The sequence below is a fragment of the Oncorhynchus kisutch genome, unplaced genomic scaffold (genome assembly GCF_002021735.2).
Source record: "Oncorhynchus kisutch isolate 150728-3 unplaced genomic scaffold, Okis_V2 scaffold1333, whole genome shotgun sequence".
Lineage (NCBI taxonomy): Eukaryota > Metazoa > Chordata > Actinopteri > Salmoniformes > Salmonidae > Oncorhynchus > Oncorhynchus kisutch.
The window spans coordinates 1-13,419 of NW_022263278.1; the positions used below are offsets into that span (position 1 = coordinate 1).

At 42.8% G+C, this 13,419-nt stretch overlaps 1 protein-coding gene across 4 annotated transcripts in view; it reads right to left on the reverse strand.

Moving 5' to 3' along the window:
- Positions 1-3,709: 3,709 nt before the first annotated feature.
- Positions 3,710-13,419, reverse strand: part of LOC109879069 (voltage-dependent calcium channel subunit alpha-2/delta-1-like) — a 60,705-nt gene continuing 50,995 nt past the window's right edge. For all 4 annotated transcript variants that reach the window (XM_031818316.1, XM_031818315.1, XM_031818314.1 and 1 more), the window contains 3 exons: positions 11,803-11,915; positions 8,230-8,312; positions 3,710-6,654 (listed from right to left, as the gene is read on the reverse strand). In XM_031818316.1, coding sequence (XP_031674176.1) covers positions 6,532-6,654; positions 8,230-8,312; positions 11,803-11,915 — 319 coding nt within the window. In that variant the 3' untranslated portion in view covers positions 3,710-6,531. The remainder of the gene's footprint in view (positions 6,655-8,229; positions 8,313-11,802; positions 11,916-13,419) is intronic.

A 13,419-nucleotide genomic window follows, 5' to 3' on the forward strand; every position in this document is an offset into this window, starting at 1 on the left:
GTGTTAGCAAGGTACACAAGCATATATTTCTTAAAACATATTCCGAGAAAGAGTAGAGACTGCAGACTGAGCATGCAGTCTAGTTTGAAATATAGGTCAAGGGATTGGATGTGTCACGTGTCAAAAGGTCAGCCAAAATGTGAAGTGATATGCCCAATGAACGTTTGCCAACAAACCTTATGGGACTCTGCTCAGCTCTACCCATTTGCTGCTGAAAGCTATGACATTTCACCGCTGAGTTTGACCTTCACTACCCCCTACTACAGACTCTATACAATGTTTATGGTTTATCTTTATAGTTTATGATATTATTACAAGGTCTTACAAAGAGATAGTGAGGGAACGACTGAGCCGTTCCATAGTGCTTTGGTCGTAATTGTTACGGTCAATTTCCTGCTTGGGGTCTGTAAAATATGTAATTTCATATTATTGCTCTCTGCTTAGTCATTTCCACAGCTGTGCTACCAGTAATAAAGACTGTTTTATTAATCATAAATACTAAAAGGCATTGTAATTGGACTCATTAAAATGTCCCTTAGCACCAGAGAGACTTACGCGTTCCTTCTTGGGGCCTGCAGTATATCATACAGTATAAGGGACAATTTTAACGTTGATCGTAAGGGGTAAAATGAGCATGTAGTCTGTCTTTGGGGGCTGTGAAAGGAGTATGTGGCTATGGATGTAGACTTGTCAGCAGCTGGTTTCAGGTTCAAGTCTGAGAAGGATCTCTGCTACTGACTAAGTCCATTTACATTCGATAAACATACTGTCGGAGGAAGGGGGATTACACTGTACATGAAAAAGCTCTCTTTATCAATAAGTGCATCTTCAACAGGTGAAGTCGGAAGTTTACATACCCTTATGTTGGAGTAAATAAAACTCGCTTTTCAACCACTCCACAAATTTCTTGTTAACAAACGACAGTTTTGGCAAGTCGGTTAGGACATCTACTTTGTGCATGATACAAGTCATTTTTCCAACAATTGTTTACAGACAGTGCCTTGAAACAGCTTGGAAAATTCCAGAAATTAATGTAATGGCTTTAGAAGGTTCTGATATGCTAATTTACATAATTTGAGTCAATTGGAGGTGTACCTGTGGATGTATTTCAAGGCCCTACCTTCAAACTCAGTGCCTCTTTACTTGACATCATGGGAAAAATCTAAATAAATCAGCCAAGATCTCAGATTTTTTTTGTAGACCCTCCACAAGTCTGGTTCATCCTTGAAGCAATTTCCAAATGCCTGAAGGTACCATGTTCATTTGTACAACAATAGTACGCAAAGTATAAACACCATGGGACCACGCAGCCGTCATACCACTCAGGAAGGAGATACATTCTGTCTCCAAGAGATATTCGTACTTTGGTGCGAAAAGTGCAAATCAATCCCAGAAGAACAGCCAAAGGACCTTGTGAAGATGCTGGAGGAAACAGGTACAAAAGTATCTATATCCACAGTAAAACGAGTCCTATATCGACATAACCTGAAAGGTCGCTCAGCAAGGAAGAAGCCACTGCTCCAAACCTCCTCAAAAAGCCAGAAAAAAGTTTGGCAACTGCACATGGGACAAAGATCGTACTTTTTGGAGAAATGTCCTCTGTTCTGATGAAACAAAAATATTGAATGGCCATAATGACCATCGTTATGTTTCGAGGAAAAAAGGGCGAGGCTTGCAAGCCGAAGAACACCTTCCCAACCGTGAAGCACGGGGGCGGCAGCGTCATGTTGAGTGGTGCTTTTTCTGCAGGAGGGACTGGTGCACTTCACAAAATAGATGGTATCATGAGGCAGGAAAATTATGTGGATATATTTAAGCAACATCTCAAGACATCAGTCAGGAAGTTAAAGCTTGGTCGCAAATGGGTCTTCCAAATGGACAATGACCCAAGCATACTTCCAAAGTTGTGGCAAAATGGCTAAAGGACAATGGCCATCACAAAGCCCTGACCTAAATCTCATAGAGAATTTGTGGGCAGAACTGAAAAAACATGTGCAAGCAAGGAGGCCTACAAACCTGACTCAGTTACACCAGCTCTGTTCAAGAGGAAGGGGCCAAAATTCACACAACTTATTGTGGGAATCTTGTGGAAGGCTACCCAAAACGTTTGACTCAAGTTAAACAATTTAAAGGCAATGCTACCAAATACTAATTCTGTTTATTGTAAACTTCTGACCCACTGGGAATGTGATGAAAGAAATACAAGCTGAAATAAAATCACTCTCTCTACTATTATTCTGACATTTCACATTCTTAAAATAAAGTGGTGATACTAACTGATCTAATACAGGGAATTATTACTAGGATTAAATGTCAGGAATTGTGAAAAACTGAGTTTAATTGTATTTGGCTGAGGTGTATGTAAACTTCCAACTTCAACTGTAAATGTGTCCGTTAAGCAAATTCAGTGTCATAACCACAGAGAGATATAGATATTCTTCACTTCACAACTGGATGTTGTTGTTGGCCCGGCCTCAATTCTCATCGCTGATTGGCCGGTGGAAGTCACTGGGGGACACTGGGATAGCAGACTGCAGCTTCTTTCAGTTTCTCACACACATTGTGGGGAAAAGTGGGGAAATGTGTTTTGGCAAAGTTACAGTAACAGTAAGTCAATCTGGTTGGGGAGGAAAGGGCCAGAACTGCAAGAGGACACCATTCAATAGCTAATGGGTTGGGGAGGAAAGGGCCCAGAACTGCAAGAGGACACCATTCAATAGCTAATGGGTTGGGGAGGAAAGGCCCAGAACTGCAAGAGGACACCATTCAATAGCTAATGAGAAAGTTTTATTCTGAATATACTGTATTTGCACATGAATAAGCATTTTCCAGGAATTATAAACATGACTATTTTCTTTCTTTCGTCCGAGAATAATAACAGTATCGTACAAATTTATACATGACTGATTCAGGTGAATCAAGTTCCACAAAAGTGTAACATCTTAAAAGCACAATCAAGGGAGATTGACGCGGAGGCCCACCAATAGCCTGTCAAAAGGGAGGCTGACAAGGGGAGATTAGTGGACATGTCCACCAATGGTTCTGCCATGAAAACGCTGGCAGAGAAAGATTGGGGGGCGGTCCCACCAATAGCCTGACATAGTGTGGCAGGCATGGAACCCTTAAAACACACTGAGAGTTCATGATAACAAAAAAAAAGTGTCCAGAAAAAGCATAACCCACACAATCCACACAGAGAGCACCACAGCATCAAAAAACACTTCCAATCACTCTGCTAATATGTTATTCCTGAGGTGACAGCATCTGATTTTAGACCTTAGAGTGGCATGAAATAACCAGACACCATTTCCCAAGGGTCTAGTCTGGTCTTGAATGTGACAACCTGTGACAGAGGAAAATATATGTATTGTCACATACACCGGAGAGGTGCAGTGAATTGTGTTGTTTTACAGGGTCAGCCATAGTAGTACAGCGCCCCTGGAGCAAATTAGGGTTAAGTGCCTTGCTCAAGGGCAAATTGACCGCTTTTTCACCTTGTCGGCTCGTGCATTCGAACCAGTGACATCTCGGTTACTGGCCCAACGCTCTAACCGCTAGGCCACTGCGCTCACTCAGATCAGGGCGGTACCAAATGCTGTCTCCTCAAGAGAAAGGCAGTAGAAGCTGTATCATTATCATATCATAAACAAACACCCAACAAACCCACGGTATTATGCTTCCCATCCCAACAATACACACCAAAGCAGGAGAAGATAGAGGGTACTTTATCTCATTGCCTGCCACTGATACAGTATCATGGCATTATCATGCAACACAGGGAAAATAGATGAGATTTGCACTTATTCAATCCTAAACGTTGCATAAACGTTAGTAATAGGTTTCCCGGTAAACAGAGAAAGAGAGTCCTATGGCACTTGATATTCTTGAATGTTCTTAGATATTGAGGGTCTTAAATACAGGATGTTAGTTAGTTTCCCCACAGAACATTGAAACAACCAATACGGGACCATAAATGTCACCTCACATGACAGCAATCCGCCTTTGGTGATGGTGCTCGAGTTTCGCCACATAACATATTGGCAAATAATCATAGCTTAAGACTGGGATCATAACAAAAGTCCCCTTCCTCTTCAGTGTTTCAGAGAAATGGAAAAAGTCCAGATGGATTTTTATTCTGGTTGACGTAAGAACGCTTTGTAATTCTAATTGAAGCAATGATAATGATGTGTGGGAGAAGTATTTGAATGGCACTAGAGACCACACAGCGTAATCATGTAGTTTCCCAACTCTACCCTGAATTGACTATGTGGTTTCCTGAGTCCATATGCCTCTGTTTTCAAAGGAAACAATGTGTGAATGTTTCTGACATTACCCCAAGGCTCCTTTAAAGTCCCTGTTTTGGCAGTTCTTTGCATTGTCATTTACAGCAATTAATTCAATGAATTATTACAAATACTAGTCTTAAGTTATCGGAAACTATGATTGTCAATTGTTATCGAATCGATGGTCTGAAATGATCTTGTTTAGTGCTTAAGAGGTCAATTCAGTGCCAGGAACTCCTCTCTATTTGCTCTACAACAGATCAGTAACACTAAATCGACCATCAGATCACGTCCCAGTCAAACAAGCTGAATTGCACCACAAAGAAAAAGCACAGCATATCTACCATGTCCCTCTTTTGAACCATGTTCAAAAATTAAACGAATACAATCAATTTAGAGAGGAATTGTTGATATTCTGACATGATAATAAAACCGCGTTTTAATAAAACCGTTTTTCTACAACGTTGAATAAAGAAACTTAACCTTATGTCTCTTTCACTCAAAGTTATTCCACTGCATAATCATTTGGCTAGGATGATTGACGAGGCACATTTCTGTTATTTCTCATGTAGTATGTTGGTAGCTGTTCTTGTGGGGAAATGAGTTAGCAGGTGTATACCATAGTATAGTACACTCAGAAAGACAGTATCCTATTGTCAATCTGTCTTGAATCTCTAATTCATAAAGTTATTAAAGTACCAGAACCACAAGGCACACAAAAACGAAGAAAGTATAACAGAACTGATATCCACACTGATATGAATGAATTTAGATTGGCGTGTATTGATTGATCCAATAGGTCTTAAAGCAATTTAGGTTTTAAGGGGGAAATTCACTTTGCAACGAGGTGCAATCGTTTTTGATTTGGGGAAATGTTCTCTTCAATAGCGAGCAGAACATTGTGAGAAAGACAGATCCTTGTAGTTGCAAGTCACATATTCAACGATACTCAAATCAAGAAGTGATACATGAGCCCCATTAAACTGTCATGTACCAAGTCTACATTTCCTACATCCCCCCCTACTCTTTCTCTTCATTTTATATCCATTGCATTGACACATTGAAATCAATCAACAAAGAATGGCATTAAAGTCAACATTACACACTAGCATGCAGCTACGCTCTTCATTCTAATAAAACACTAAAACAAACTGAAATATTCAACTAAATACCAAACACATCAAGTTTCCTTCAGGTCAGTAGCCACACAGTCAAATAAATAAAGCTAAAGGGTTTGTCTGACTAACAATCAACATGGCACTAGAGATTAGACCAATGAGCGCACTAGAGGCCAGCCGGGGTGCCCTGATTGGTCAATTGCACTTTGGCAATGATGGTTAGTTCAGAGGGACCAGATACCAAGATGGTAGGACCCGACATTGACCATTTGTGGTCAAGGTTGAGGGAGAAGTGGTTGACCGCAAACAGAAGTGGGGGCAAAAGGGTTCATATGTGACCACATGTATGTGAATGAATATGATCGTTGTACACCACATCTATACAAGGACAGCAGCGTGAATGTAAATGTGTTGCTACTTTTAAATGGGAGTTGAAACGAACAGAATAATGCCAACAGCACCCCAGTGTAAAATAAAAAACATTCTGATTTCTGACTTCCTATTAAACAACTTATTGCAATTTGAACAAAACAAACACACATTTCAATACTGAGTAACAAGCCACTGCAAAACGTTTAGAAATAAATAAATAACGTTGTGACAAACACAACGGGACTGTTGCGAAGGGCAGCACTGTTTCTGGCAGTGTTGAATAAAAATCAACGGGGATCTCTTTTAGAACATCACAAAAAACCCAAAAACCTAAAAGGAACCCAAAAGGAAGAGGCAGTCCTTTCACTTTCCCCCTGGCACTGTAAGGCAGTCCAACCTGTAGCATTCGCAGGGTTGTCATCGTCGAGCCAAACAAAGGTCAAAGTTCACCACTCAATCACCTCGATCTCCCTAAGCTTAGATGGCTGGAAGCTTAGATGGCTGGAGGGGAAAAGTCAGGGGTCAGGGGTCAGGGATGAAAGTTCTCGCTTCGATTTTTTTTTACATCCCGCCGATGTTAACTTTCCTCACTTTCTCCCACCCCTGGGTGAAGAAATGTAACGAAACCCTTGAAAAACGCAAATATCCCAAAAGAAGATCTGTCAGGAAGTGGTTTCAGATGTTTTTTTGTTTTAGCGTTCGGCGTTTTGAGGCGGCGTTGCATGCCGGTTGCCGGGGGCAACCGAGGTCTTCAGAGGTCACGAGGGGACGGCGTGGTGAGTTGAGCCGGCCAGGAGCCAGAGCAGGGCCAGCTGCAGCGCCACCATGGCCAACAGGGATGGGCTCAGAGCGGACGCTCCACCACAGTCAAAGTCCTCCTCCTGTGACCACGGCAACAAGAGGGGAGGAGGAAGGTGGCAGGGAGGACAAGTTAGTGACAGACACAACCCTGCTGACTAAAAGGTAATTGGTTCAGTAGGGGTACAACAGCCCAGTATGTCTTACATATTCATAAAGCTATGTTTGATGACATAATAGCAAGGTATAATGGTACTAGACTGCATATCCACATTGAATAGAGATTGGGGTATGTATGGAATAATTGTAATCTGAGTATGGAATAATCCATGTCGGATTCTCTGATGTCTGATAATCTGTACAGCTCTATAGAGTGGAGCGTAATAACTAAACATTTTCAGACATGTATCATTTGCTACATCATAAAATAAATATTAATTTGTTAGAGTTAAATTAGGAAGCAAGGTCCTGCGTTAGCTAGCATCTAGATTAGTAAACACGTCAGTAGACAAACAGACCGATAAAGAGATGGACAGAAATACATTGTATGATACAGAGAAAGAGAAAGAGAGAAAGAGAAAGAGAAAGAGAAAGAGAAAGAGAAAGAGAAAGAGAAAGAGAAAGAGAAAGAGAAAGAGAAAGAGAAAGAGAAAGAGAGAAAGAGAAAGAGAAAGAGAAAGAGAAAGAGAAAGAGAAAGAGAGAGAGAGAGAGAGAGAGAGAGAGAGAGAGAGAGAGAGAGAGAGAGAGAAAGAGAAAGAGAAAGAGAGAGAGAGAGAGAGTGTGCTTGATGGGACTGACCCGAGACAGCACATGAACAGTGGCGGCAGTAACATGAGCAGAGAGGAGGCCAATGGAGAGCCTGCGCTCGTCGGGCACATGTGCTCATCCTAACCATCAACAGCCAATCAAAGAGCAGGAAAGAAACAGAAACAGAGAGAAAGAGAAAGTCATGCAGCAAACATTCCACAGTTAGCAGTTAGAAAGTCCATGTGCAAAGAGAATGGGCAGAAGAACAGAGAAAACAGAACACTTTGTGGAAAGGTGAAGAGAGAGAAACAGAGAGAAGCATCTAGATAGAAGGAAGGTGTGTGTGTGTGTGTGTCTACGTCTGTGTGTGTCTACATATGTGTGTGTGAGTGTGTCTACGTGTGTGTGTGTCTTCATTGATATGTGTGAGTGTGTCTACGTGTGTGTGTGTGTGTGTATGTGTGTGTGTGTAATAGAAAGAGTGCAAGCAGAAGAAGTTAACACCATCATGAAACTTTGAGAAACCAAAAGGTTTGCCACTTGGATAAGACGAGTCTGAAAAACAAACCAAAGCATTCAAGTGCAAAGATTTCACACACAAAGGATTTTAGTCATATACACTAAATATTTGCTTACTGTTGAACCATACAGTGCAGTATGTCAATACCTGGCAATAACTTGTATTTGTGTGGGAAATCTCTGCACATATAGTAATCCAAAGACAAGAATAGAGAAAGAGGCAGCCATTTTGAGTAAAAGATGGAACATTAACAAGAGAATTATGCACATTGAGAAAAGCACATGCATTGTGAAAACATATTAGTGTATTGTGAGTTTTGACATTGTGACGTTAAATTTGACGGTTGCCATTTTTAAACACAGAGGATGACAAAATAATGACGTGACCTACCCTCTCGTTGTTGTCGAAACAGGCATCTGGACCTTTTCGGAACCTTGGTTTCTCAGCCATTTCACATGGGTCTGGTCCCTCAGCTACATCAACCCATTTAGGAAATAAACCATTGGTTCTGGTAGCTCAATTGACTAGAATATATCTACTGAACAAAAATAGACACGCAACATGTGAAAAGTGTTGGTCCCATGTTTCATAAACTGAAATAAGTTATCCCAGAAATGTTCCATACACACAAAAAGCTTATTTCTCTCAAACTGTGATCACAGATTTCTTTACATCCCTGTTAGTGAGCATTTCTCCTGCCAAGATAATCTATTCATCTGACAGGTGTGGCATATCAAGAAGCTGACTAAACAGCATGACCATTACCCAGGTGCACTTAGTGCTCGGGGCAATAAAAGGCCATTCTAATATGTGCAGTTTTGCCACACAACAACAATGCCACTGATGTCTCAAGTTTTGAGGGAGCGTGCAACTGTCATGATGACTGCAGGAATGTCAACAAGAGCTGTTTTCAGAGAATTTTATGTTCATTAATCTACAATGACCCGCCTCAAACTTTGTTTTAGAGAATTTGGCAGTACGTCCAACCGGCCTCACAATCGCAGACCACATGTAACCACCACACCAAGCCCAGGACCTCCACATCCGGCTTCTTCACCTGCGGGATCGTCTGAAATCAGCCATCCGGACAGTTGATGAAACTGTGGGTTTGCATAAGCAAAGAATTTCTGCACAAACAGTCAGAAAACGTCTCAGGGAAGCTCATCTGCGTGCTCGTTGTCCTCACCAGGGTCTTGACCTGACTGCAGTTCAGCGTTGTAACTGACTTCAGTGGGCAAAGGCTCACCTTCAATGGCCACTGGCACGCTGGAGAAGTGGGCTCAACTGTTCATGAAAGATAACAGACTGATGTTTGTTGATGTCAACGTTGTGAACAGAGTGCCCCATGGTGGAGGTGGGGTTATGGTATGGGAAGGCTCAAGCTATGGACAACGAGCACAATTGCATTTTATCGATGGCAATTTGAATACACAGAGATACGGTGACGAGATCCTGTGGCCCATTGTCGTGCCATCCATCACCTCATGTTACAGGATAATAATGCACGGCCCCATGTCGCAAGGATCGGTACACAATTCCTGGAAGCTGAAAATGTCCTAGTTTTTCCATGGCCTGCATACTCACCATACATGTCACCCATTGAGCATGTTTGAGATGCTCTGGATCGACGTGTACGACAGTGTATTACAGTTTCCACCAATATCCAGCAACTTTGCACAGTCATTGAAGAGGAGTGGGACAACATTCCACAGGCCACAATCAACAGCCTGATCAACTCTATGTGAAGGAGATGTGTCGTGCGGCATGAGGAAAATGGTGGTCACACCAGATACTGAATGGTTTTCTGATCCACCCCACTACTTTTCTTTTTTAAGGTATCTGTGACCAACAGATGCATATCTGTATTCCCAGTTATGTGAAATCCATAGATTAGGGCCCTTATGAATTCATTTCAATTGACTGATTTCCTGATATGAACTGTAACTCAGTAAAATCTTTTAAATGTTTGCATGTTGCGTTTATATTTTTGTTCAGTGTAGTTCTTGCATCACCAGATATTGTGGGCACAGAATTAAATGGAACACTATTACATTGTATCTCTATGGCTGTGTGTAACCCACATTGTGGCCACACATACCCAATCTGTATCACCATCCACTTTGGATTGAAGTAAATTACCATATCAAATTAAATATCAAGCCATAACACTAATCTAAATGTGAAAGAACAATCGGAACAGATGCTTTCAGAAAGACATGGAAAAACCACGTCATTTTTGGAGCAAATCAAATAGCCTCCCCTGAAACCCTTTTGGCTGCCATTTTGAATTTATGTGAATTTTCATTAGGCTCCTTGCATAATTGGCTACAGCCCTGGTGTGTTGGAGGGGATATGATGGATTTGATTGTAAGCCTTTCAGAGTGGAATAGCCTTCGCTATCATCTGCCACAGAGAGAGACAGGAGACGGAGTCAGTACAGGTCTGAGTTTGGTTCAACAGCCACACAGAGAGACAGGAGACTGAGTCAGTACAGGTCTGAGTTTGGTTCAACAGCCACAGAGAGAGACAGGAGACTGAGTCAGTACAGGTCTGAGTTTGGTTCAACAGCCACAGAGAGAGACAGGAGACTGAGTCAGTACAGGTCTGAGTTTGGTTCATCTGTAACAGAGAGAGAAGCCAGTCAGTCAGTACAGGTCTGAGTTTGGTTCAACAGCCACAGAGAGAGACAGGAGACTGAGTCAGTACAGGTCTGAGTTTGGTTCAACAGCCACAGAGAGAGACAGGAGACTGAGTCAGTACAGGTCTGAGTTTGGTTCAACAGCCACAGAGAGAGACAGGAGACTGAGTCAGTACAGGTCTGAGTTTGGTTCATCTGTAACAGAGAGAGAAGCCAGTCAGTCAGTACAGGTCTGAGTTTGGTTCATCTGTAACAGAGAGAGAAGCCAGTCAGTCAGTACAGGTCTGAGTTTGGTTCATCTGTAACAGAGAGAGAAGCCAGTCAGTCAGTACAGGTCTGAGTTTGGTTCATCTGTAACAGAGAGAGAAGCCAGTCAGTCAGTACAGGTCTGAGTTTGGTTCATCTGTAACAGAGAGAGAAGCCAGTCAGTACAGGTCTGAGTTTGGTTCATCTGTAACAGAGAGAGAAGCCAGTCAGTCAGTACAGGTCTGAGTTTGGTTCATCTGTAACAGAGAGAGAAGCCAGTCAGTCAGTACAGGTCTGAGTTTGGTTAATCTGTAACAGAGAGAGAAGCCAGTCAGTCAGTACAGGTCTGAGTTTGGTTCATCTGTAACAGAGAGAGAAGCCAGTCAGTACAGGTCTGAGTTTGGTTAATCTGTAACAGAGAGAGAAGCCAGTCAGTCAGTACAGGTCTGAGTTTGGTTCATCTGTAACAGAGAGAGAAGCCAGTCAGTCAGTACAGGTCTGAGTTTGGTTCATCTGTAACAGAGAGAGAAGCCAGTCAGTCAGTACAGGTCTGAGTTTGGTTCATCTGTAACAGAGAGAGAAGCCAGTCAGTCAGTACAGGTCTGAGTTTGGTTCATCTGTAACAGAGAGAGAAGCCAGTCAGTCAGTACAGGTCTGAGTTTGGTTCATCTGTAACAGAGAGAGAAGCCAGTCAGTCAGTACAGGTCTGAGTTTGGTTCATCTGTAACAGAGAGAGAAGCCAGTCAGTACAGGTCTGAGTTTCACTTCGCCATAGAGGAAGTTCTGATCCATTGTGGAATATGAAAATATTGTACTCTGCTTATAAAAGTCAAGAATATAGGGACCAGTAGGATAAAAGAAAAAACCTGTACAACTGTACACCTTTTAATAATTAAACAAATCATCTAGTTAGATGTGATTATTTTAAGAAGAGTCACTGTATATACAAAGACCAGTAAACTAGAACTAACAGACTGTAAGTAGTACAGATGAATTACACAACTACATTAGACATTAATATATTACTACTGTATTACAATATTAAACATTGCTCTATTGACTGTATGTTTAAAGGATACAAGGCTGCTCGGCCTGTATTAAGGGCTTGTGGTCACATGACATGCAGGTGAGCTTGGCGTCGGCGATGACGAACACCAGGTTGGTCTTCCACAGCTTCTCAGCATGGAACATCCTGGATCGAGACAGAAACAAGACACAGAGGAGATGCCATGAGACATGGCATTGGGGAAGACGGGGTACTACAACACTAGGGTTGAAAAATTCCTGAAACTTTCCCTAATGTTCACATGTTTTCCAGAAATCCCGGTTGGAAGATTCCCGGAATCTAATTATATTTCAAGTGAAACACCTGTATGTTCCAATGAGAACATAATTGTCTGAATGGGTTGAGTTGAGTCGACCTACCAAACATAAGTTGCATCCAACCTTGAAGGGTCGGTGTGAGGGCAACACTGTCTGCTTATATATGGTCCAAGCTCTAGTCCTAAATTACACCGGCCTCAGACCATAGCAGACCATAGCAGAAACACAGGCCGGCAGTTTTGAGTTTAGACAAAAATGGACCTTCTTTATGGTGGTTGTTAACTGGCGACGTATGCGAAGCTAATGCACAGCAACACAGTGCGGCAGGCACCCCATTAGACAGCACGAGGGAGCCTTAAAACAGCAAACGCACCGCCAAGATTGTGGTCTGCCTTGCAGCATACTGACTCTACCTCACCTTTAAGGCATGTGGAGTTTACTACCTCCTCGGCCCAGGGAACTCCACTTTGTCATTAGAGTGACAGATTTATTTGGTTGAGTGCAATTGCACGGGCAGCACTAGCAGACCACTAGCAGCACTAGCAGACCACTAGCAGACCACTAGCAGACCACTGGCAGCACTAGCAGACCACTAGCAGCACTAGCAGCACTAGCAGCACTAGCAGCACTAGCAGACCACTAGCAGCACTAGCAGACCACTAGCAGCACTAGCAGCACTAGCAGACCACTAGCAGCACTAGCAGACCACTAGCAGACCACTGGCAGCACTAGCAGACCACTAGCAGCACTAGCAGACCACTAGCAGCACTAGCAGACCACTAGCAGACCACTAGCAGACCACAAGCAGACCACTAGCAGACCACTGGCAGCACTAGCAGACCACTAGCAGACCACTAGCAGACCACAAGCAGACCACTAGCAGCACTAGCAGACCACTAGCAGACCACTAGCAGACCACAAGCAGCACTAGCAGACCACTAGCAGACCACTAGCAGACCACTAGCAGCACTAGCAGACCACTAGCAGACCACTAGCAGCACTAGCAGCAAAAGCAGCACTAGCAGACCACTAGCAGACCACTAGCAGACCACTAGCAGACCACTAGCAGCACTAGCAGACCACTAGCAGACCACTAGCAGACCACTAGCAGACCACTAGCAGACCACTAGCAGCACTAGCAGACCACTAGCAGACCACTAGCAGACCACAAGCAGACCACAAGCAGACTACTAGCAGACCACTAGCAGACCACTAGCAGACCACTAGCAGACCAAGACTATATAACAAGAGTACTTAATAATGAAATCGCACATAACCTGTGTGAAGAAGTTGTTTGTAGTCTCAATGATTTAGCTATGTGGTGGGGTGGAGGGAATGAAGGTGCTTGTATTCAATTGAGGGGCTCTGATTCC